This window comes from Callionymus lyra, chromosome 1, assembly GCF_982586985.1.
Source record: "Callionymus lyra chromosome 1, fCalLyr1.hap1.1, whole genome shotgun sequence".
Lineage (NCBI taxonomy): Eukaryota > Metazoa > Chordata > Actinopteri > Syngnathiformes > Callionymidae > Callionymus > Callionymus lyra.
Genome location: NC_141818.1, coordinates 7141566 through 7165150, shown reverse-complemented (window position 1 = coordinate 7165150; position 23585 = coordinate 7141566). Strand labels below are relative to the sequence as shown.

At 40.9% G+C, this 23585-nt stretch overlaps 2 protein-coding genes across 2 annotated transcripts; one reads left to right on the top strand and one right to left on the bottom strand.

The window, feature by feature from the left end:
* The first annotated feature begins 12873 nt into the window (after window positions 1–12873).
* Window positions 12874–18905, top strand: LOC148087696 (spermatid perinuclear RNA-binding protein-like). The gene is made up of 15 exons (XM_087790337.1): window positions 12874–13046; window positions 13120–13285; window positions 13363–13644; window positions 14385–14480; window positions 14542–14653; window positions 14814–14911; window positions 15233–15326; window positions 15407–15460; window positions 16717–16925; window positions 16987–17103; window positions 17817–17951; window positions 18020–18163; window positions 18238–18364; window positions 18423–18473; window positions 18560–18905. The coding sequence occupies exons 1-15, from the start codon at window positions 12895–12897 to the stop codon at window positions 18640–18642; spliced, it is 1920 nt and encodes a 639-aa protein (XP_087646463.1). The 5' UTR covers window positions 12874–12894; the 3' UTR covers window positions 18643–18905.
* A 2123-nt stretch (window positions 18906–21028) lies between these two features.
* Window positions 21029–22048, bottom strand: LOC148087695 (putative G protein-coupled receptor 21). Its single transcript, XM_087797475.1, has one exon. It carries the CDS (start codon window positions 22046–22048, stop codon window positions 21029–21031), a length of 1020 nt encoding a protein of 339 aa, XP_087653601.1.
* Between the last annotated feature and the right edge of the window lie 1537 nt (window positions 22049–23585).

Genomic DNA, 23585 nt, shown 5'->3' with positions numbered 1-23585 from the left:
TGCTATGCTAACTCTTAAACAAATGAGTTTCTTCTTTTGATTCTTCAGAAACAATTGTTTTTTTTAACTCACTGGTATCAAGATTATTCTTCTCCTCAGTGTTGAATCCAAGTGAATCTTCTGAGACGTCGATTGTTAATTTAAAAACACAAACGAAAACATACTGGCAAAACAAGGATTAGATTAGATTAGGATCTAACAGTGACAGAACACTGAAGAACTAAAACATACTTATGTTCTCGCTGCTGATGAAGATATAAAAGAATAAAAGTAACAGACATTCAGTCTGTCCCTGGACTTTGAGAACTATATCTCGATAAATAAAAATATACTGATTTATCATGAGTTGTTTTAAACAAAAGTCAACGTGAAACTTAAAGAATATATAATGTTTTAATGAGCGTTTATAACTCCTCCACCCCATAGTTTTAAACTACTGTTTATTGTTGTTGATATAGTTCTCATTATTTTATTTAATATTGTATTTATTTGATTTAATTATTACTATTTTATCATTATCATTTTATTTATTCGAATTTTTAAATAACTATTCATTTTATTATCTTTAATTATTAAAACATGTCCAATTTTGTTATTTTATATATATATATACATTGGGGCAAAAAAGTATGTAGTCAGCCACCGATTGTGCAAGTTCTCCCACTTAAAATAATGACAGAGGTCTGTAATTTTCATCATAGGTACACTTCAACTTGAGAGACAGAATGTGAAAAAAAAAATCCAGGAATTCACAACATGGACTTTCAACTCCCTCCACAGATTTTCTATGGGGTTGAGGTCTGGAGACTGGCTAGGCCACTCCAGGACTTTCAAATGCTTCTTACGGAGCCACTCCTTCGTTGCCCGGGCGTTGTGTTTGGGATCATTGTCATGCTGGAAGACCCAGCCATGTTTCATCTTCAAAGCTCTCACTGATGGAATGAGGTTTTGGCTCAAAATCTCACGATACATGGCCCCATTCATTCTTTCCTTAACACGGATCAGTCGTCCTGTCCCCTTAGCAGAAAAACAGCCCCAAAGCATGATGTTTCCACCCCCATGCTTCACAGTAGGTATGGTGTTCTTGGGATGCAACTCAGTATTCTTCATCCTCCAAACACGACGAGTTGAGTTTATACCAAAAAGTTCTACTTTGGTTTCATCTGACCACATGACATTCTCCCAATCCTCTGCTGTATCATCCATGTGCCCTCTGGCAAACTTCAGACGGGCCTGGACATGCATTGGCTTAAGCAGGGGGACACCATCCCAAGAACACCAGACCTACTGTGAAGCATGGGGGTGGAAACATCATGCTTTGGGGCTGTTTTTCTGCTAAGGGGACAGGACGACTGATCCGTGTTAAGGAAAGAATGAATGGGGCCATGTATCGTGAGATTTTGAGCCAAAACCTCCTTCCATCAGTGAGAGCTTTGAAGATGAAACGTGGCTGGGTCTTCCAGCATGACAATGATCCCAAACACACCGCCCGGGCAACGAAGGAGTGGCTCCGTAAGAAGCATTTGAAAGTCCTGGAGTGGCCTAGCCAGTCTCCAGACCTCAACCCCATAGAAAATCTGTGGAGGGAGTTGAAAGTCCGTGTTGCTCGGCGACAGCCCCAAAACATCACTGCTCTCGAGAAGATCTGCATGGAGGAATGGGCCAAAATACCAGCTACTGTGTGTGCAAACCTGGTAAAGACCTATAGTAATCGTTTGACCTCTGTTCTTGCCAACAAAGGTTATATTACAAAGTATTGAGTTGAATTTTTGTTTTTGACCAAATACTTATTTTCCACCATAATTTACAAATAAATTCTTTAAAAATCCTACAATGTGAATTCCTGGATTTTTTTTTCACATTCTGTCTCTCAAGTTGAAGTGTACCTATGATGAAAATTACAGACCTCTGTCATTATTTTAAGTGGGAGAACTTGCACAATTGGTGGCTGACTAAATACTTTTTTGCCCCACTGTATATATATATATATATATATATATATATATATATATATATATATATATATATATATACTGTATGTTTTAATGTAATGTGTGTGTGTTTAATCTTTGTTTGTGAACTGCCAATGTGGGAAGAATAAAGGTGTGTCAATCAATCAATCAATCAATCAATCAATTAATCAATCAATTAAAGTCGTTTTTAGTTACATTTGTTTGCTTTAATTTTTTTTTTCCAGCAGCAACACTCGATATGAAAATGAAACTGGCTCAATGGGAGTCAGATATAATTTTACTAAATTCAATTTACTACATTCCTAAAGTAAGACATCCGGTCAGAGAGGATCTTTGTCCCACCAGCAGCAGTCTCTGTGCGCATGCGCGGCCGCAGCCTCCGCTCCTCCGGCGCAGGGCGACAGATCGTGGAGCTCCAGCTCCGGACACTTGCAGAGCCACTGACCACTGCAGGATCTACTCTTTCATTTTTTGTCAGTTCGATCCAGACGGACTGCGGGTCGAGGATCCACCTTCTCGACCAGCGAACCTGTCCCTGCAGGTGAGTCTCTGGGGTTCTGACTCGAGGCGTCGACAACTTCAGGTTCACACACCTGGACTCACGACTGATCCTCTTGAATTCACTTTAAATCTGACTTTAATTTAAAATAACAAGACAAGACATCCTGTGAATGTTGCACGAGGAGGTGAGAGGAAACCAGAGTTCCTACCCTCGCTCCTGGAATTCTGTTCTTCTCACTAGAAGTTGATGTTTTTAGTGAAGAAACATAAACATTTATTTTTTTAAACGAAAAAAAATGAAAGACTGACGAGGTTCCTTCAGTTCACACGAGGAGCTAATTTTAACCCTTTAAATCCTGTGATATGAAAGATGACATGAACAGATTCCTCTCACAGATCCAGTCTCGAAGTCGAGCAGGAAAATAAAGCTGTAGAAAAGTTCCTTAACAAGTAATGATTTGTTGTTGATAAAGGAGATTTATTTAGATTCAAATGGTAATTATTATTATTATTGTTTGAAGAGTCTTTATCTTTTCTTTGAGAAAAAAAATCTAGGGAAATTTAATTAAAACAATTATTAAAAACGTATTTTTTAACAGAAAATCTTAATAAGATTAATAAAAGTGGGCAATATTTAGATACAAATGGTAATTCAATTAAATGATTGATAAATATTTTGTCTGAAGATTCTTTATCTTTTATTTGAGAATAATATATACATTTATTAGATTTGATTGAATTCCAAATCTTTATTGTTTTATGTAAAGAAAATGATTGTAAATCATTTGTGTGGCATACACAAGTGGATACATTAAAGAAAATAAGTACAATAAATTAAAAACATTAACAACAAAAACATAGAGATACTAGTCATAAAATGGATGACTAAATAATGATTCTGTAAATTATTAAAAATAGTTTTAAAACCATAGGTTTTTAACATACATGTTATTAAACCAACTAATAATTATGCATTATAATTTTAAAACCATATAAATTGTGAATTCATATTGAAGTGATGTAAATATTGTGAGCAAAATAATACAATTTATGAAAAGAAACGTGTTGTGGAAATATTTTGAGATACGAACTAATAATTTATAGTTGTTGATTTAAAAAAAAATAAAAAAAGACACAAAAATGGCAAAAGAAAAACCCTCAAGAAACATGTTTTTATTTAAGTCTGAAGCAAATGTGTTAAATGTTATTCTGGTTCCTTAAAGCTCAAACACACATTTCCTTCTGATACTTAATGTTATTTCTGTTTAATTTAAAGTGAATTAAAGAAGTTCCAGGAAACAGAAAATGACTTTAAGTCACTTAAAGGTTTAAAAAAAAAAAAAGGTTTGTGCTGACAGGGCACATAAGAGCGTGTGCTGGTCGCTGTAGCTCAGGAGGTATTGATCAGCTGATCAGGTGATGGAGCGTCAGTGAAGGTTTAAACTGCAGGTGATTCTGGAATCTCACTTGTGTTCGTCGTAGGCTTCAGATGACGATACGACCTTCTTTGACCTCTTTACACCCCCCTGAACACACTTACAGCTTGAACTCGCATCGATGGAGATTAAATCTTGAGTCGCCTCCGTGACACTCGACACCTGCTCTTCTCTTTGAGTTTAAAGATGATCTGAAGGTTCGAGTGTGTGAAGCATCTTCACTACAAGAGTCGGATAAGAACCTAAGTATTGTAATGTATCTCGATGAAGAGTAACCGAGGAAACACAAGGAAACTACATCAACGCGTAACTTTGACCTTCGTCTCGACAGTTGTCATCTTGAAAAACGTTCTTGTGAGTCTTCTTGATTCCTGGAGCTGACCTTGATGAGCCATTAAACTCATTTATGCATCAGAAGAGCAACAGATATGTATGAGACGTTTGTTCAGTGTTTCTCTCACACCTACTATCATGAGAGAGTTTGATAGAAGGTGTGAGAGGGTTTCATAGTAGACGTGAGAGGGTTTGATAGTGGATATGAGAGAGTTTGATAGAAGATTTGAGAGAGTTTGATAGAAGGTGTAAGAGAGTTTGATAGTAGATGTGAGAGAGTTTGATAGTAGATTTGAGAGAGTTTGATAGAAGGTGTAAGAGAGTTTGATAGTAGACGTGAGAGAGTTTGATAGTAGATTTGAGAGAGTTTGATAGAAGGTGTAAGAGAGTTTGATAGTAGATGTGAGAGAGTTTAATAGTAGATTTTCAGAGAGTTTGATAGAAAGTGTAAGAGGGTTTGATATTGGATGTGAGAGAGTTTGATAGTAGATGTGAGAGGGTTTGATAGTAGACATGAGAGAGTTTGATAGAAGATGTGAGAGAGTTTGATAGAAGATGTGAGAGAGTTTTATAGTAGATGTGAGAGAGTTTGATAGAAGATGTGAGAGAGTTTGATAGAAGATGTGAGAGAGTTTGATAGTAGATGTGAGAGAGTTTGATAGAAGATGTGAGAGAGTTTGATAGAAGATGTGCGAGAGTTTGATAGAAGATGTGAGAGAGTTTGATAGTAGATGTGAGAGAGTTTGATAGTAAATGTGAGAGAGTTTGATAGTAGATGTGAGAGAGTTAGATAGTAGATGTGCGAGAGTTTGATAGAAGATGTGAGAGAGTTAGATAGTAGATGTGAGAGAGTTTGATAGTAAATGTGAGAGAGTTTGATAGTATATGTGAGAGAGTTTGATAGTAGATGTGAGAGAGTTTGATAGATGTGAGAGAGTTTGATAGAAGATGTGAGAGAGTTTGATAGAAGATGTGAGAGAGTTAGATAGAAGATGTGAGAGAGTTTTATAATAGATGTGAGAGAGTTTGATAGAAGATGTGAGAGAGTTTGATAGTAGATGTGAGAGAGTTTGATAGATGTGAGAGAGTTTGATAGAAGATGTGAGAGAGTTTGATAGAAGATGTGAGAGAGTAAGATAGTAGATGTGAGAGAGTTTGATAGAAGATGTGAGAGAGTTTGATAGAAGATGTTAGAGAGTTTGATAGTAGACGTGAGAGAGTTTGATAGTAAATGTGAGAGAGTTTGATAATAGATGTGAGAGAGTTTGATAATAGATGTGAAAGAGTTTGATAAAAGATGTTAGAGAGTTTGATAGTAGATGTGAGAGAGTTTGATAATAGATGTGAGAGAGTTTGATAGAAGATGTGAGAGAGTTTGATAGAAGATGTTAGAGAGTTTGATAATAGATGTGAGAGAGTTTGATAGAAGATGTTAGAGAGTTTGATAGTAGACGTGACAGAGTTTGATAATAGATGTGAGAGAGTTTGATAGAAGATGTGAGAGAGTTTGATAGAAGATGTTAGAGAGTTTGATAATAGATGTGAGAGAGTTTGATAGAAGATGTGAGAGAGTTTGATAGAAGATGTTAGAGAGTTTGATAGTAGACGTGAGAGAGTTTGATAGTAAATGTGAGAGGGTTTGATAATAGATGTGAGAGAGTTTTATAGTAGATGTGAGAGAGTTTGATAGAAGATGTGAGAGAGTTTGATAGTAGACGTGAGAGAGTTTGATAGTAGATGTGAGAGAGTTTGATAATAGATGTGAGAGAGTTTGATAGAAGATGTTAGAGAGTTTGATAGTAGACGTGAGAGAGTTTGATAGTAGATGTGAGAGAGTTTGATAATAGATGTGAGAGAGTTTGATAGAAGATGTTAGAGAGTTTGATAGTAGATGTGAGAGAGTTTGATAGAAGATGTGAGAGAGTTTGATAGTAGACGTGAGAGAGTTTGATAGTAGATGTGAGAGAGTTTGATAGAAGGTGAAAAGGGTTCGCAGGTAGAAGTAAATGCAGGTCAGACGTAGATGTGGGTGAGATAGTGACGTCAGATTTGTTGAAGACTTTAGACATGGATGACAGTTACCATAGCAACCCAGTGACGAGTAGTGATAAAATGTTCTTCTATATTTAATAGCACTGTGCCAATTTCATTTAAAACACATTTAAAATACTTTTTTTTTCGGGCTGCTGGGTCACCTTGACCCTGAGATAACACACGATTTACATTTTTTTATTTTTTTATTTTATTTTTATAGTTTTTTAGTAAACATTTTTTTTATTAACAATCACATATTCACTGTATTTTTTTATATAGTTTTTTTTAGTAAAAATAATAATAATGATAATTAACAATCAAATATTCACTGTATTTTTTTATTTTTGTGTTACCATTAAACTTCCGCCCGCGAGATCCTGGCGATGACTGAGGGCGAGAGGATACAGTCGACTCCAGATGTTTTTAAAGCTGATGTTTGGACATATTTTGGTTTCAGAAGAAATGAAAAGAAGTGACGCCGGAGTCAAGTACTCGATAATACTACAAATATATCCTTCAGTATCACAATATATCCTATCTTGGCCCCTGGATCGTGATACGTATCAACAGATTCTAGTGCAGACCAGAGCAGCAACATTTAAGCTAGAGTCAGTAGTCTACCTGAGGTCACCTGAGGACAGGAAGAAGCAACCCCCGGACACTTCATCTCGTCTCCAGGACGGACCGGGATGAATATTTAAAGCGCAGCCGACGTGCAGTCATCAATTTTGGAGCAGCTTCATCCGTGAGGCCGAAACTCTGGTAATAAGTGGATTTTAAAAGTTCTGCCCGTGGCTTTTGTCCGACACCTGAGGCGACCAGCACCGAGTTCTGCTGCTGGAGATGAGGATCTGACGCTAAACACTCGCCCTCGGAGCGAGAGAACACAGCTGGAAATGAGATCCATTAAGCAACACGCGAGCGATGGAAGGATTGAGTCGTGATGTGTTCAGGTCCAATTATTTCCTCATTCACATCATCTTCATGTCAAGAGCTGATGTTGTCGTGAGACGATTCATTTTATCTGGTATTTTAATCTTTATCTGGAAGTATTGACTCATATATTCAGGTTATTATAGGAATAATTGTTGTCCTGGTTAACAAGTAACAGATACTTTTCTGTTCTTTACTTGATCGTGTGCTTCTACGTTGATGACGTCACATGATCTACTGCCTGTCGCATGATTGGCTGAAAGTTCCATCAAGTAGCTCAATACTCTCTTTGTATTGTCTAGTAGCACTTTTTTATGTATTGAATTTGAAAGGCTACGAATTAAAAAATATAGAATTTAGAAAATGTATTTTTTTAAATGTTAAAATTATATTATCAAAATGTATGTATTTTGAGATTATTCAAATCAATTGTTTAAAAAATAAACAGCCTTTAACTATAAAGAAATTTGAATTTAATTATACCATTAAAACAAATTAAATCTTCCAATATACAAATCATTTAATTCAATGAAAAACAAAATCAAAGTTTCAATCTACAAACGAAAAAAAACAATGATATGCCTAAAAAAAACGCAACAACATTTCAATAATAAAATTCAAATGTGCAAACATTTGAAGTGTTTAATTCAACCATGTATTATTCTGACGGTTCTTAAATACTTCCATACAGGCTTAGCAGTAAGAACTAAAATAATTTAGGGATGAACAATTTGGAATTAAATCCAAATTTCAAATTTTCTCCTTTATTTTACATTATTTAATAATGTAATCGTGTTTCAGGATTATTTTTCTGTTACAGCAAAAGTAAAGTGAAATTATATACATTAAATTACAACTTAATGCTTTAATAGCTACAGTTTTTATTACACGTTTATTTCCTTACAGTATTTAAGCCATTATATTTGGTTTACATTTTTCACATCCCGCCACAGAATCTAAAGTGGCCCCTAGCATACTGGAGCAGCATGAAGAATTGTACCTTTGATGACTCAGCACTTTGAGTCGAGTCACTCAGATCTCATGAGTCGACTCATTATTCCCGGATATTAACTCGTTCCCTGAAGGAAAAAACTGAATAACTTTCCTCATAAATGTTAGAGAAAGTTTTCTGAATCGACCCGCGGGAGGCGTGGAGTGAAATTACGAGCGAACGAGACTCGTCTTCGCTTATTATTCTTCTGCGAGGAAAACGCCGACCTTGCGTTTCCCGAACCCCCCCCCCCCCCCGAGACCACCGCACCTCGTTTGTTACACGACTTTACTGCGGGCGAAACATTTACGAGGGTGTGTGTGTTTGTGGCTCCTGTGAGGTCCAGAGGCGTCGCCGGGCGTCTTCAGGTGATGGATGTCAGGAGGTGTTCCCGTCATTTGAGCCTGAAGCAGAGAAACCTGATCCTTGCTCACAGGTAGTTCTTCATTGAGAGCTGGTCTAACATTACACAACAAGCAGCAAAAATCACATGACATGTCATGTTGTTGAAGGTTCATATGCTGACCAGGTGTTACTTTACGCAGCAGCTCACAGTCCTTTAGCTCAGCTCTTTCATCAGACGTAATGAATTTCTCGTTCGTTTTTTTGTTGTTTTATGATAAAAACTGTATTGTCAAAGTAAACGAGTACTTTAAAATCAAACCTCTCTTGAGTTATTTACTTATTTTTTACATTAAAGTGCTGCTTTTAGGGACGGACGGGATTTGCAAGCGTTTCGCTGAGTGGGGTGTTTCTTCGGGGCACACAGAGGAGCAGTGGTCCATTAAAGCATTAATAAAGAACTAATCCTTCTCCGCGAGACTGTCAGCTCAAACTTGTGATGTTGACCTGAAGCTGCGATTCTTCCAGGGGTTCCGGTTCTTTCCGAGCACCGTGTGGATCTTCCTACCGATGGCGTGAATGTATCCGTTTACATTACTTGTTGTAACTCATTATGAAGTTTGTCAGGAAGATAAAAAAAAAAAGAAAAAAGAGAGCTTCTCTTTTCTGTCACCAAATGCATGGGGTATGTGGCAACGGCGCAACCAGTGACATTGCACCAGTTACAATGTTTGAAACTTTCTATTTCAAACGTATGTATTACTGCTTTAATAAAGGCTGATATTTAAAGTCAACGCCAAAAAACCTAAACTCACAACTATATTTATTTTTGATTTAACTGTTTTCAAACGATGAATAAAGTGCTTGTTGTGTAGCTAAATAAAGTAAACTGTATCGAAAACATGTTTTCTTTATTTATATAATTTTTATTTGAATCGTTTCTGTATACTTTTTCTTTCTATTTACAATTAGCATTTTTGTTGAAATTAAACTTGCAGTAGGTTCATGGCAGCCGTTCTTACTTCTTCCTCAGCTAAAGGAAGAATGAAATCCAGAGAGATCCTAATAGTACAAATATATCCTTGTTCCTACAGCATCGCAATATGTAGCAAATGATTTCATATCATTGCTCCTGTATCGTGATACGTAACGTATCGCCAGGTACTTACCAATACACACCCCTACCTGTTAATATCTATACCAGGGGTCTCCACCTATTTTACACTGTGGACCGGTGACCTTTCAGACAGTAGTTATCAATACAACATAAATGATAAAAAGTTGATATTTCTTTAATGATTCTTCTTCTACTTTTTAACGCTGATTGCAACCAACCATATCGCCGACACTTGACAGCACTTTTCGCCAATGGAAAAAAGGTTTTAAGTTGTGTTTCATTGTGTTATTACTGTTGTTGTGCTGTTTTGTGGTAAAAAAAATAGTGTTTTATCAAGACATTTACGCCGGTATCTGCTCCGAAGACACGTCGTCAGTGACGTAGCTTCTGTTTAGTGTCATCTACGTCACTAAGATGTCGGCCGTTAAGAGTGGAAAGTGTCCATCAATCCACACTCAATTTTCCGGCCATTGGACAGTTTCGCACACTGATCAGTGCGGACTCAATCATGTACTCAAAATATTAAGTGTAAGTGCAGAAGTGCGCAATTTATTGTAAGAGTTGCTGCTATGCTAATTTAAGGTTATGTATTCATGATGTTGTATGACGATATGTCCAGTATTATTGGATGCATCTTCATGCCTCAGACAACATTGTCCAAGTCCTTGTTATAAATAACTTGAAGGTTTCACGGGTGCAGAAGCAGAATGGAGTGAGAAAGATCATCCCTTCATCTCATCTCTGATAACAATTATATCTGGTTTGACGGCCATGATTAATTCTTCAAAGGTGTTGATTAACTTCCACTGACGTCTCGTCACTTTATTTTCACCCTCTGATCGTCTCCGCAGTCACATGACCTCTGGAACCCGGAGATTAACCAGTGCACATCTGTGGTGTTCCTCCCTCCGTCTTGTTTCCCTCGTTTTTTTGGGAAGCGTTTGTTGTTTTACGAGTAAACAAAAGCTTCCTGTCGTCGGAGCGTGAATGTGTTGCAGCTGTTGGTCTCTGTTTTTGATCGGCTTCTGCGCTCGGATCAGAGGCAACAAAGGAAACAATGATGATCGTTTGAAGCAGAGCTGACTGGTCAGGTGTACTCTGACTGTAGTAACGAACATATGCAGTATTTGTGGTATTGTCGAGTACTTGACTCTGGTGTTGCAGAATTTACAGACCACATGACTCTTGTCGAAGTCGTATCTTCATTCATTCGTTTTGAAACTAAAATATGTCATAAAAAATCAGCTTTCAAAGCTGCTGTGGTCGACTGTATCCTCTCATCCTCAGTCCTCGCCAGGATTTTCGTGTGATGCCATTGTTCCTCTAGCTGAGTTCGTAATGAGTGCTGCCATCTAGTGGACAGGATTTTAATTACAACACAAAAATTAACAATCACCAAAGATATTTGCACATTATTTTCAATTTTATTTTAAATCGATTTTTTTTTTTTTAAACTCATTTAATGAAAAATAATAATTTTAAGAGCTGATAAAAAATATATATATAGATATGAAAGAAAAATATGAATGATAGATGAACCAGAATTTTAAAGTTGATCCTGAAAGAAACTGGCAGCCAGTGAAGTGATATAAGGATCAGAGAAATGTGAGTTCTTCTACTAGAGCAGGTCAGAATTCTCACTGCAGAGTTTTGAATCAACTGCAGGCAAGACAATTTTATTTTTAATTTCATTATTATATTTTAAACACATTTAATGAAAAACAAACATTTTAAGAGCTGATAAAAAAAGTGGATATGAAAGCAAAAATATGATAAATAATTGATATAGTGCTGTTGAAGGTTGATGAGTCATCGTGAAAAAATAAAATGCTGATACATACTAACTGTATGGATCAATTCCTGCTATCGACATCCTGTGGCGTCCGTTAATGACATTGATTTGGGTCTAATAAATGGGACAGTCGGCGAAAGAAATGTGGGGAAGCAGCCAAGCAGTGGCCCAGCAGGGGATGAGAATTTAAATGATCGGCTGTAGGTGAGAAAAAGATGGTTAATTAATATATTTTACATTTATTTGAAGGTACTGAACACTGTGGACACTGGGGAAGTACTCGTCCAGCAGGTGGTCATAATACAGTGTCCATCTGTGAGCCAGATTTAATAAACCCCAAAATGAGATTTTTGACCTCTGACCTGTGTGAGGACCTGCTGGGATTAACCTCCGGCTCACAGACCTCAAGTGTGATTTAATCCGTTTCAACAATCCAGCTCTGTAGGTCAGCGGGAGCGTGAGTCAGGATGACCTCGGACCTGATGAGTTTCCTCAAAAAGTTTTTTTTTTATTGACCAAATAGAGACGAAAACCTTTATGCGACATGAACACACCACAGATCACGGTGCGTTCAATGACATCAGATGGGGCTTTCAAAAGCATGGGGGAATAGAAAACCACTGAAAAACAATCATTTACAGAATAAAACTCACTTAATAATAATAATACCTTTATTATATTCTTTAGGTGCATTTTAAAGCACTAAAGGTTTTCTTACAGGAAAAATGTTCAGTTAAATACTATTTAAATCCGAACAAGACGTTTTTCATGTTCAGGTCAACAGTCACCTTTACACCAACAGATGATCATATTTTTGTGTCCCACAGTGACTCGCATCACATCTGGATCTGAACCCCAAAGCTGGGACTACATGTAGAGACAAAGTCCAGGGACTGTTGGTCCTGACCTGAACCTCCGTGGCCCCCCCTGAAGCCTGGAAATGGTGAGTACGTCTGTCATGAACCGCTTGATTTCATAGAACAAGAAACTCTCAGTTCTCTTGGAGTGTCAGTACCTGCCGAAGTCCTGGTCCTCGTTTGAACCAGTCTTCGCTAATAAATTAGCTTTTAGTGCAAAATTACCAAAGTGTTACAATTAACCTCTAGATTTATACTATACGTATACTGTGTAATGTATCGAAACGAGTATCGCAAGATCTCAAGAACCAGTATTGAAGTGCAGGTAAGTGTTCAATCCCAGCCCTTTAAGGGGGTCCAAAGACCTGGTCCTGGAGGGTTTTTTGATGCTGTGGTCCTGGACTGACCAATGGCGTCCCTTTAGGTCAGGACTGTCCAGACTTTTGTTTTCGAAAAGTGGTCACATTTGATGTAAACGAGCGTGTCTTTGGGTTTGGGTCGGACTTCGGTTTGGTTCTGGTCCCGTCACCGAGTCTCTCCTCCCAGAGGTCATTGCGGTCCTGGGCGAACGACGACCGCCACGTGATGGCGAAGCATGACAGCGTCTACCCGGCGGCCGGGCAGCTGGAGGCCGTGCAGCGCCTGGTGTCCACGGTGGAGCTGGCGCTCAAGAGGGTCTCGGACTGGATGGACCGGCGGGCCGGCGCCGATCCGGCTGTTGGCGACGACGGAGACAAGTGAGTGTAAAACAAAGTGAATAACTTTTGATTTGAGGGTCAGATTTTCACTCAAGTCCCGTCTTTCATTCAGGCCTGGCGTCGGGTCGGTCCTCAGTGGAGTGTCCCGGGTCGGTCTGGTGTCCAAGGCTCTGCTGATTAAAGGGGACCTGGTCGTGGACCTGGTGCTGATGTGCCGGGAGAAGCCCACGCTGCAGCTGTTGCACACACTAGCCGAAAATCTACCACTGCAGATCCAGGTACCGGGTCAAATCCGGGCCTGATATCGGGTCTGTTTTTTTTGGGTGTTGTCACCGACCACAGGTTTGTCTCCCAGACCACGACAGACGAGACGTTCGAGGTCCGGGCCAGCGACGCCGACGCTGCCGTCCTGGTGGTGAGCGGCGGAGACCCTCGACTGACCCTGAAGGTCAGGGTCTCCTCCGCGGACATGAGGGAGGAGACCAGCGGGGGAGGTGAGGACCCTCACTCTCATAGTCCTGATCCAGGATCACGGTTCACCTGTTCTCCTCCTCCAGAACCTTCAGAGGACGACGTCCTGGATCCACTCAAGTGTCGCGCGGCGCTCGCCTGCATCCGACAGGCAAAGTGGTTCCAGGTGAGGTGGGGTAAAGAGAGTGTCATCAGAATAGTGAATTGTTGGTTTTTTAATATTTTTTAAATAATTTAATTCAATTATTTGTTTTTTAAATAACTGAATTAAAAAAAATTAAATAACTTCATTGTTTTCTACAGATTACTTAGAATTTGATATCATTATTATTATAAAATGTAGTTTTAAATGATATATTTTTTAATTCATTGCCAGGCTTTTCCTTGATTTTCTGGAACTCCTGTTGTGTTCTCAGTTTTATCTTGATCTTTAAAGTATATATTTTATTGAATATTGTTTTTATTGTTTAAGCGCTTTGTGACCCTGGTCTGGAAAAGTGCTATATAAATAAGAATTACTTACTTACTTACATTTCTTATCCCTTGTGTTACCTCAGGGTCAAGGTGACCCGAAGCCCCGAAAATCGAATGTGTTCGTGGTATCCCTTGTGTTGTCTCTGGGGTCAAGGTGAACGACCTCCCTGGCTTCCATAAATACCTTGACCCAGAGACAACACAAGGGATACCACAAACACATTTGAATTTTGGGCCTACGGGTCACCTTGACCCAGAGATTAAACCGAGTCTTAAACATTTTGGCGCTATTCCAAAGTGATTTTTGTTAAGTTATTTAAGTTAGAAAATGTATTTTTGAATTATTTGAATTTAAATTTGAAGCTTCATATGTAAAAATGTGAAATTAAAATATTTTAAAATACTTCAAGTTCCTTCTTTCTTGGTCTGCAGGCACGAGCGACAGACCTGAAGTCCTGCGTGGTGGTGATCCGGGTCCTCAGAGACTTTTGTTCCAGACTGGCGGTCTGGCATCCGCTGAGAGGCTGGGTGAGTGTGTGTTGCTGCTGGAGTTAAAGAGTCACTAGTTTGATTTTTTTTCTCTCCACAGCCTCTCGAGCTCATCTGTGAAAAAGCCATCGCCACCTGCAGTCGCCCGCTGGGACCAGGGGAGGCGCTGCGACGGGTCATGGAGTGTCTGGCCTCAGGGATCCTCCTGCCAGGTCGGTGTCTGGTCCTTGAGTGCAGACTTGTAACTACTGATTTGATTGACAGATTTGCGACGACCCCAGAATTTTGCTCGAAACCTTTGACCTTTGACCCCCGGCTTTAGTCAGTCTCTCTTTCGAGCATCACTGTGTTGATCATGTGATCCCCGGTCAGGTGGTCCGGGACTCTACGACCCCTGTGAGCGTGAGCCCACAGACGTGCTGAGGGACCTCGGCGCCTCCCAGGCCGAGGCCATCACACACAGCGCCCAGGTCAGCGACCTCACACTCACAGCATTTACACTTAAAATTCTGCATGACTGAGGACGAGAGGATACAGTCGACTTCAGCAGCTTTTAAAGCTGATGTTTGAACATATTTTGGTTTCAAAACTAATGAAAGCAGTTACGACTTTGTCAAGAGTCAAGAGGTCTGTAAATTCTGCAACACTAGAGTCAAGTACTCGACAATACTACACATATATACTTGTTACTACAGTATCTTTGATACAGATTCTTGCCTTCCAGGCAGGTTTTGATAATGATATCTTTGATATTTCTCTGTCGATTACTGACTCGTCTGTTTTCGTTCCAGCTCGCGCTGAGACTCCTGTCCTTCGGTCAGATCCACAAGGTTTTGAACATGGACCCTCTGGAGACCCGGGGCTGCTTGCCGGGCCGGACCGAAGGTGAGTGAGCAGGACCGCTGAGCGTCCGAGTGAGACTTGTGGATCTTCGGCTTTTTGAGTTGTTGGTTTCTGGTCAGCAGGTCAGAAGAGAGCTCGGACGAACGAGGACCAAGATGTCATCAAGCGGGTCAGAGGTGATCAGAACCTTGTTGTCCGAACAAAAAGTCACGTGACTGGTTTACCTGCTCCCCCTACTGGCCGCTTTTCATCATAAATAATTGTTGTTGTTTTTTAAATAAGTGAATTATATTATTTCTTTTTTTTGTTTCTTAATAATTTAATTAAAAAATATATATAATATTTTAAGAATGTGATTACAATAATTACAAATAGATTTTATTAATTTAAATCATTTAAAAATATGTTTATAAATTCAATTTTTTAATGTGTAGCCTTTTGAACTTGAATTAAAAAAGACTTTTGCTTTAATAACCAGCCATATTATTAGATTATTGAAATTAAAATATTAAACTATTCTTTAATATAATATTATAGTATTAATCCATTATTTAATTTAAAAAAAGAAACATAATATAACCGAATTTAAATATTTGAATGCTAATATAAATTTATAAAAAAATGTAAATATTTCATAAATATTTCAACATTTTAAATTCAACCATTTTCATTTTGTAATCATGTGTTTTTACTGAAGTTAAGTTCTGTCAGCACCTGAACCATCACATGATCAGCAGGTTCTAGAAAGATCAGATTTGTCTCAGAGCTTCTTGTACATTTTCTTCTGTGATATTTACGACTTGTGTTCGTGCCTCCTGTGAAAGTCTCAGTCATGACTTGAGACGTCGCTGTAATAAACTGGACCCTCAGTGGATCAACAGCTCTTCAAAGGAGGCAGCGATGGAGGGATTAATACTGCAGAAGCAATTACCTACAACACACACACACACACACACACACACACACACACACACACACACACACACTCACGGTGCATCACTGTCAACACACTCTGAGTCTTTGAGACCAGAATTGCCTTCGAAATCTTTTTCTAAAATCTGGTTTCATTGTTCTCAGTGTTGCAGCGCCCTCTGTTGACCAAGATGAATACTTGCCAATATTTTAGTTTATTGCCAATGTTGTATAATAATAATATAATAAATAATTATTTAAGAAATATATAGAATAAATAAATAATAATAAAAAATGTTTAACAAGTGACTCAAATATTAAAGTCAGCTTGTAAAAGTATCAAATGCAATTAATTAAATAATAATAAACAATAGTATAAATCAGGGAGTCGGACCGTCAGGGGAATTTTAGAGCTGAGCCAAAAGCCAAAACTATTTCTTGATATTTATATGATATTTGATTTAACATGTTTATCAAGATTGTTGTAGTTCCTCCGTCTCACCACTAGACTGTCATTCAGTGTCCGACTGGAGGATGATGGATCCGAACCATCCCATGAACGCGCTGATGCGTCTGAATCAGCTCCAGCCGGGCCTTCAGTACAGACTGATGTCCCAGTCCGGCCCGGTCCATTCGCCGGTCTTCACCATGAGCGTGGAGGTCCAGGGAGCCTCGTACCGGGCCAGCGGGACCTCCAAGAGAACGGCCAAGCTGCAGGTGGCCCTGAAGGTGAGTCCAGGAGGTCAAACCTCCCTCTCGGGGTCCGATTGGTTCTGTTCGTCTCTTCCAGGTGCTGCAGGCTCTCAGGTACGTGGACGACGAGTCCGACTCTCTGAGTGCCGACGAGAAGTCGGATGGAGAAGGAAAGAGCGAGCGGCTTTCCAGCTGCTCCAGTGACACACTCGAGGTGAAACACACACACACACATAGATGAGCGAGTGAGTGACAGAGAGGGGGCGCTAGCACGCAAATAAGTCCTTCACTGATATGCTGCTTTAAAAGCTGTTGAAGTCGACTGTATCCTCTCGTCCTCAGTCATCAACGAGATCTTGCAGGATAAAATAGATGTCGGCATTCCACAACATTTTAAAACTAAACTAAATTTACTTTTTTGAATGTTTTAAAAAAATAATTCCTCAATTTACTTCAAAATTATATTCAGGAAAGAATTTTCAAAAAATAAGGAAAAAAGGCCTAAAACAAACAAATAATAAAGTTATAAGTTGAATTGCTTTATAAAAATAAATACAAAATAAGATTGTTGGTTAACTATGAGAGGAATTTCTACCTGATCAAACCTTGACCTCATGAGGTCCGCATAAGGTCGCCCAGGTCTTATTTAGATGCGGAGAACATAATGACTGCTGCCATCTAGTGACCGGAGGTTTAATTGCAGCTAAAAAAAATGGAAAAAAATCCTTCAAATTTTTGCATGTTAATTGGAAATAAATCTTATTGTTTTAATTAACTTAAACCTACTTTTTAAGAGAACTATGTTTAAAAAAAAAAATTAATTGTGATTTGAATTTTGAAAAAAATAGATGCCTATCAATACAGAGTCATGAAAAAATCATGATATTTAAGTAACGATGCTTCTTACACTCTGTGGTTTCTGTTCAGACCAGAACCTCAGGTCCGATCCTGACAGCCGGAGGGAAGAACCCGGTGATGGAACTCAACGAGAAGAGACGAGGACTTAAGTACCAGCTGGTGTCAGAGAGCGGCAGCAGCTACGATAAACGCTTCATCATCGAGGTCACATAAACACACACACACATGCACACACACACACTCACTCTGAAGGTTCTGGTTCTGCCGGGCAGGTGGAGGTGGACCGGCAGGTGTTTCGTGGTACCGGTCCCAACAAGAAGGTAGCTAAAGCCGGCGCGGCGTTAGCGGCCCTCAACAGTCTGTTCGGCAGCTCTGGTTCTGCTGGTACCAAGAAGAAACGCTTGAACACCCCAGTGGTGAGTCCAGAACCGGCCCTGGTGGCCCAGAGAGGATGTTACACCAACAGAAGTCTCCCTCTCTGCTGTGACAGACAGCACGACCAGTACCTCCCCTGCTGACGTTCCCGGGTCTGACCGCGGCACCTCCCAGAATTCCCATCATCCCGCAGACTCCGTACATCAGCGCAGCGGCGCCCCCTCATGGTTACCTGCCCCCCGGTGAGTCCCACCTCGAACGTCAGGCCAAACCCGGTTCTGACTGGTGTCTCTGCTTCAGGTTTCTCTGGCCCGTTCGGCTTCAGCCCCGCAGGAGGACTTCCTCCTTTCGGTGAGTCCAGATCCTGACGTTGATCAGATGTTGACACTCCCCGTTGTCATGACAACGGATCAACGCATGTGTTTCTTCTTCTGCAGGAGGAGTTTACGGATCTTTCTATCAGCCGAACACCGTCGCTGCTCCTGTCATCATCCACCTCAGTCCTCACGACCTCCTCTGACCCCGCAGGACCTGAACCCCCCGACCCCTGAACCAGACCTCATCAGCACCACATGTCACAGGACCCTGTCTATGTGCAGATGTATATAGTTGATAATGGGATGTAGAAACAACAACTGTATGTTTTTTTTTTGTGACCAAAAATAAACCTTGACTTCCTGCTTGTGGCGGTCAGTGATCACATGATCACCGGCCTTTTAAATACCGAGGAGAGGTTGACAAGAAGAAAGTAGAGAAGAGGGGAAAAAGGGATCGAGGGATGGAGAAGAGGTCAGGGAACGCTCCCCAGTTTCTAACATTCAAAATTCTGTCTGTAAAAAGGAGTCAAACTGCAGAACTACATGTGTGTGTCAGGTGAGCGTATCCTGCTCGGGGCTCATCAGCTGCTCACCAAGAATAAACCAGAAGAATGAACCGCTGGCTTTGTTCAGGGTTATCACACACATCTGATGCAGTACTTTTGTTTGAAGTGTTGACATCAACTTGCGGCGGATAAACTCAATCCGGCATGCATAACGGACTAGATAAAGTCATTACATGCAAGTCGTGTAACCAGAATAAATTCCTTCGCTAAATAAATAAATGAAACAACAAGATCGCTATAATAACGTCATAAAATTACAATATATAATAATAATAATATATAAGCTTAAATCAAACATGGTTTTGCTACACCTGTCGAGACTCGTATATTGTAAGAAATTAATTAAAAAGGAATATGTGAGGATGTTTTAATAATTTTATGGTAAACACAATAGTCTGTCGTGTGATATAAAATAAAGTAACAAACAAAGTTAAAGTTTTTAAAAAAAAATGAACATGCTGCACCAACTCAAAGCGTCCAAGGCTTGCGTGATTTTTTAGTTGTCTGGTCCTGGACTAGTGAGGTGAATGTATGAATGAATGAACTGGGAGGAGGCCCCAGGACAAACCCAGGACCCCCACTTATTGATCAACTTTAGATTCCTGCAGCAGAACCAGACCGAAGTGACCCCAGAATCAGAATCAATCGCTGGTTGAAAAGTAGTTTATTGGTGCGTTTACAAAGTTTAGTGTGAAACATGCCGACGACCACAAGAGTTAACAGCCCTTTAGCTGGAGGAGACCAACTCACCAGTCTTTATTGTTTCCAGCAACAATTAAACAAGAAAAGCTACCCTGGATAGTCGCACACATGGAAGCGGGATTCTGCCCCACAAACATGCTACACACAAGTCAGTGAACATCACAAGGCAAGAAGGTAAGACATCCAGCGCGACGTTAGCTCTGTGCTAGCAAAAGCTGAGATGCGTCGTCAGCGTCGTGAATATAGTTGGTGACAAACCAACGGACAAACCCATTTGAACTTTGATTGACAGTTGACAGCAAGAAATTAGCATGTTCAGTTCAGGCAAAGTTTTGCTGGTCGAGGAGCTAACGCTAGCATACTCGCGTATTCAGGCGTTCAAAACAAACAAAACTGACGGTCATTTTCAGGGTGTAACCATTGTAACTGTTCAGAAATTGTTGTGCTTATCTTCAAATTGAGGAACTCGGAAAAACGAAATTATTTTTATTTTTTATAATTTAGCTAGTTAGCATTCAAGCGCTAGCCAGTAGCATCTAATAACTTTCTTACTGAACTACTCACTTTATGTTTTACACCATACTTTGCTCACAGGTTTGTTCGCTAACATGCACTATGTGCGTTCACAGAGTCACTTTTGATATCAAACGTTTCAGTTTTTAATAAAATACGAAAAATATCAAGGTGCATTCAGACCAAACATGTAAAGTTTTCAATACAAACCGTTGCCCTACAATATGGGATCTTAAAGATCACTCTGTGAAGGATCCGCGTTCTTAAAAATCTTCAACTCTAGTCGCTCAAAACTTCATGAAGCCCCGCGGACGAACTGTGAGAACGTTTGGAGGCAAGACGCTCACCATTGACTCACCATCAAACAACTTGAGCACATTTACAAAAAGCGCCCTGGACCCTTGTCAACACGAGTGCAAAACAGAGACTCCACTCAAACAACAGAACCTGGACCTGGAAGCCCTTTCGAAAAAACCCTGAGAATGGATCTCCAAATAAATATCTTCGAGCAGAAGACTTTTGGGTAAAGCTTTATAGTGACAAAGTCAACAATGTAAATCTCAATGAAAGAAGACCTGAAGGCTGTCGATCAAGTATACGAAAATATTTTTGCATCTGCTGTTTCACCCTGAAAGGATCAGGTCTCGTGTCCACTGATCTGACAGCACCAGACGTGCAGTCGTCAACCTCTACGACCCCTAACAGAGCCCCTGACACACATTGGTGTGACGGCCCTTCGGGGCTCGGGCATTGCCCGAACCCTCACAGCTGGACCAGTAGCCAAGAAAACCAAGTTCCCCGTCGGGACTCAGCGCTGTATGGAAGGCTTTTTCTTACCACCCCAGCTGCGGCACGAGGCGAAGAGCGGGCTGAAGAGCCGCCCGAGGCCCTTGCGGAAGACGCTGTTGGAAAGACTGTAGATGACACAGTTGCAGAAGCTGTTGCTGATGGCCAACCAGGTGGTGAAGAAGGACAACACGTTGTGGCGGAACAGGCCGGCGCTCTCCAGCAGGAAGTAGAGGATGTACGGCATCCACAGCACGTAGAACACGCTGGTGATCCGGAACAGGACCATGGCGTAGCGTTTGTCCGTGGCGCCGTCGCACGGGTCGACTCGATCCCCCTCGACCGACGAGAAGCGGGCGTGTCGTTGGGTGATCTCCCGGGTGTGCTGGCGGCAGATCCTGAATATGTTGCTGTAGGTGAAGCAGACGGTCAGGGCGGCGGGCGCGTAGAGGAGCGCCACGATGAAGGTGCTGAAGCCGGGGTCGGTCGCCCAGGAGTCGGCGCACCACCGGAACACGTCCCCGTGGTAACCCGGTTTCCCCCATCCGAAGAAGGAGGGCAGGAAGACGAGGGCCGAGTAGAGCCAGATGAGGGCGATGCAGGCCCGCAGGCGGCAGGGCGTCACCAGCGTGGTGTAGGACAGCGGCCGGGTGATGGCGATGTAGCGGTCCAGGCTGATGCACGCCAGCGAGGCCATGGAGACGCTCTTCAGCACCGACACGGTGTAGCCGAACGCCTTGCAGGTGAGCGCCTCGTCCAGCCCGTCCAGGTGGCGCAGGAGCGACAGCGACGGCACGAGGCAGCTGATGCCCACCAGGAGGTCGGCGTACGCCATGGTCTGGATGAAGTGGCCGGTGGTGTGGTGGTGCAGCAGGGGGGCGCAGTGGAAGACGGAGATCACCACCAGGTTGCCGGCGATGATGAGCACCGTGAGGAAGAGGATCACGGTCGCCTCCAGGACGCAGGTGTCCAGAGCCACAGAGTAGCCCACGGAACCCAGAAGGCAGAACGGCGGCGACTCACTTTGGCCAGAAGAGTTCATGTTTCGGGCGAGGGGAGGTGAAGAGGGGTGCTAGCCCCTCCCCCTCCTGAGAGACAGGATCCTCTGTAAGGGTTCCATTCAAGATCCTGAAGGCACAGGCATCATAGCCGGGGAGAGGCCCAGTCCTGGTGCTGCAGTGCAACCGACCCCACTCAGCAATCGTCCGCACCCCCTCTGACAACGAACCCTGAGCTCAGCATTCCAGCGCGTCCAGAACAGGAATCCACTACGGGAGTGCCCAAAAAAATGGCAGACCTAAAACCCCGGTCTTTAGACCGTCCTGGAACAGTGACGGTCCAGAGATGAGGAGGACCCCCCTCCCCTAAGTCTGCTAATAAAGCGTGAGCAGCCTCCTAAAGACTGTCGGCTTTCTGATGCTGCGCTTCCCTCGCATCCCTCTGTTCTTCCCCCCTTCTCTCTCTCGCTCTCTCTCTCTCTCTCTCTCTCTCTCCCGTCCTCCCTCCTCCTGCCTCTTTCCCTCTCTCTCTCTCTCTATCTCATCCCCCTGCTGGAGGTAAAGATCATGTGACGGTGAAACATCAGTTGGATGTTTGGAAATGTTGCAATGGTTTGAGGGAGAATCACCAGAGTTTGACCGATAATTGTACAATCCCTAGTTGGTTACCAGTCGGTTTACAAACCCCAGAAGGTAAAACCATGTCTATTCATTACAATCACACAAATACTTAAAACAGAAAACCAAGTTGTCGAGTCCAATAACTACATAAGTACATAAACTAAAGCGTCAATTGAACTCAAAGAAAGGAAAGAAGAGTGAATCCATTGATCTGTATGGACTGGACCCACGTATGGACTCAGGTGATTGAGGTAGAGGAGGTTCTTCATTACTTATGAGGTCCAGACGTGTGCCATTAGTCAGCTGGGAAAGGGAAAGAACAGGAAGTGAGAGTACAAAATAAAACCAAAATAAAGTGGAACATGACAACTGTTAACGAACAATTTGACGAAATAATATCACCAAATATGGGGAATGATTTGTTGAATATTACTTACATTAGATGAAATCTAAATCATGAATTTATCTCTTAAATCTAAATCCTAAAGAAAGAAAAGGAAGTGCTGGTGCACGTCCATGTAAAAATGGTTCACTTTTTTCTTCATTTAAATCTTCAATTTACAAACGGAGAAAAATGCGAGATTTAAGGATTAATATTTACAAGTTTAAGATCTTAGATTTAGGGTTTAAAAGTTTATATTAAGGTTAAGAATAGCGATAGAAAATATTATAGAACTTTTGCACACGTTACAGACGACAGTATTACAGAAAAAACAACTTACATCATGCATCGACTTGTTTAAATGAAATGGAAAAAATACTAAATAACCACAAATAAATAGACAAATGTAAAAGAAAAAACAAAGAATCTAAAAGGTGTAGATAACATTTATAAATTTATTTTACATTATGTGGTTATATTTAACATTTCCCCCAACCTTTTGTCAAACCTATATCTATATCAAACCTATATCTATATCAAACCTATATCCATATCAAACCTATATCTATATCTACAAA

Coding starts and splice junctions, on each gene's coding strand:
- LOC148087695 (XM_087797475.1), bottom strand. CDS start 22,048: ATGAACTCTTCTGGCCAAAGTGAGTCGCCGCCGTTCTGCCTTCTGGGT.
- LOC148087696 (XM_087790337.1), top strand. CDS start 12,895: ATGGCGAAGCATGACAGCGTCTACCCGGCGGCCGGGCAGCTGGAGGCC. Junction 18,164..18,237: donor AACGCTTGAACACCCCAGTG/GTGAGTCCAGAA, acceptor CTGCTGTGACAG/ACAGCACGACCAGTACCTCC. Junction 18,365..18,422: donor TCATGGTTACCTGCCCCCCG/GTGAGTCCCACC, acceptor TCTCTGCTTCAG/GTTTCTCTGGCCCGTTCGGC.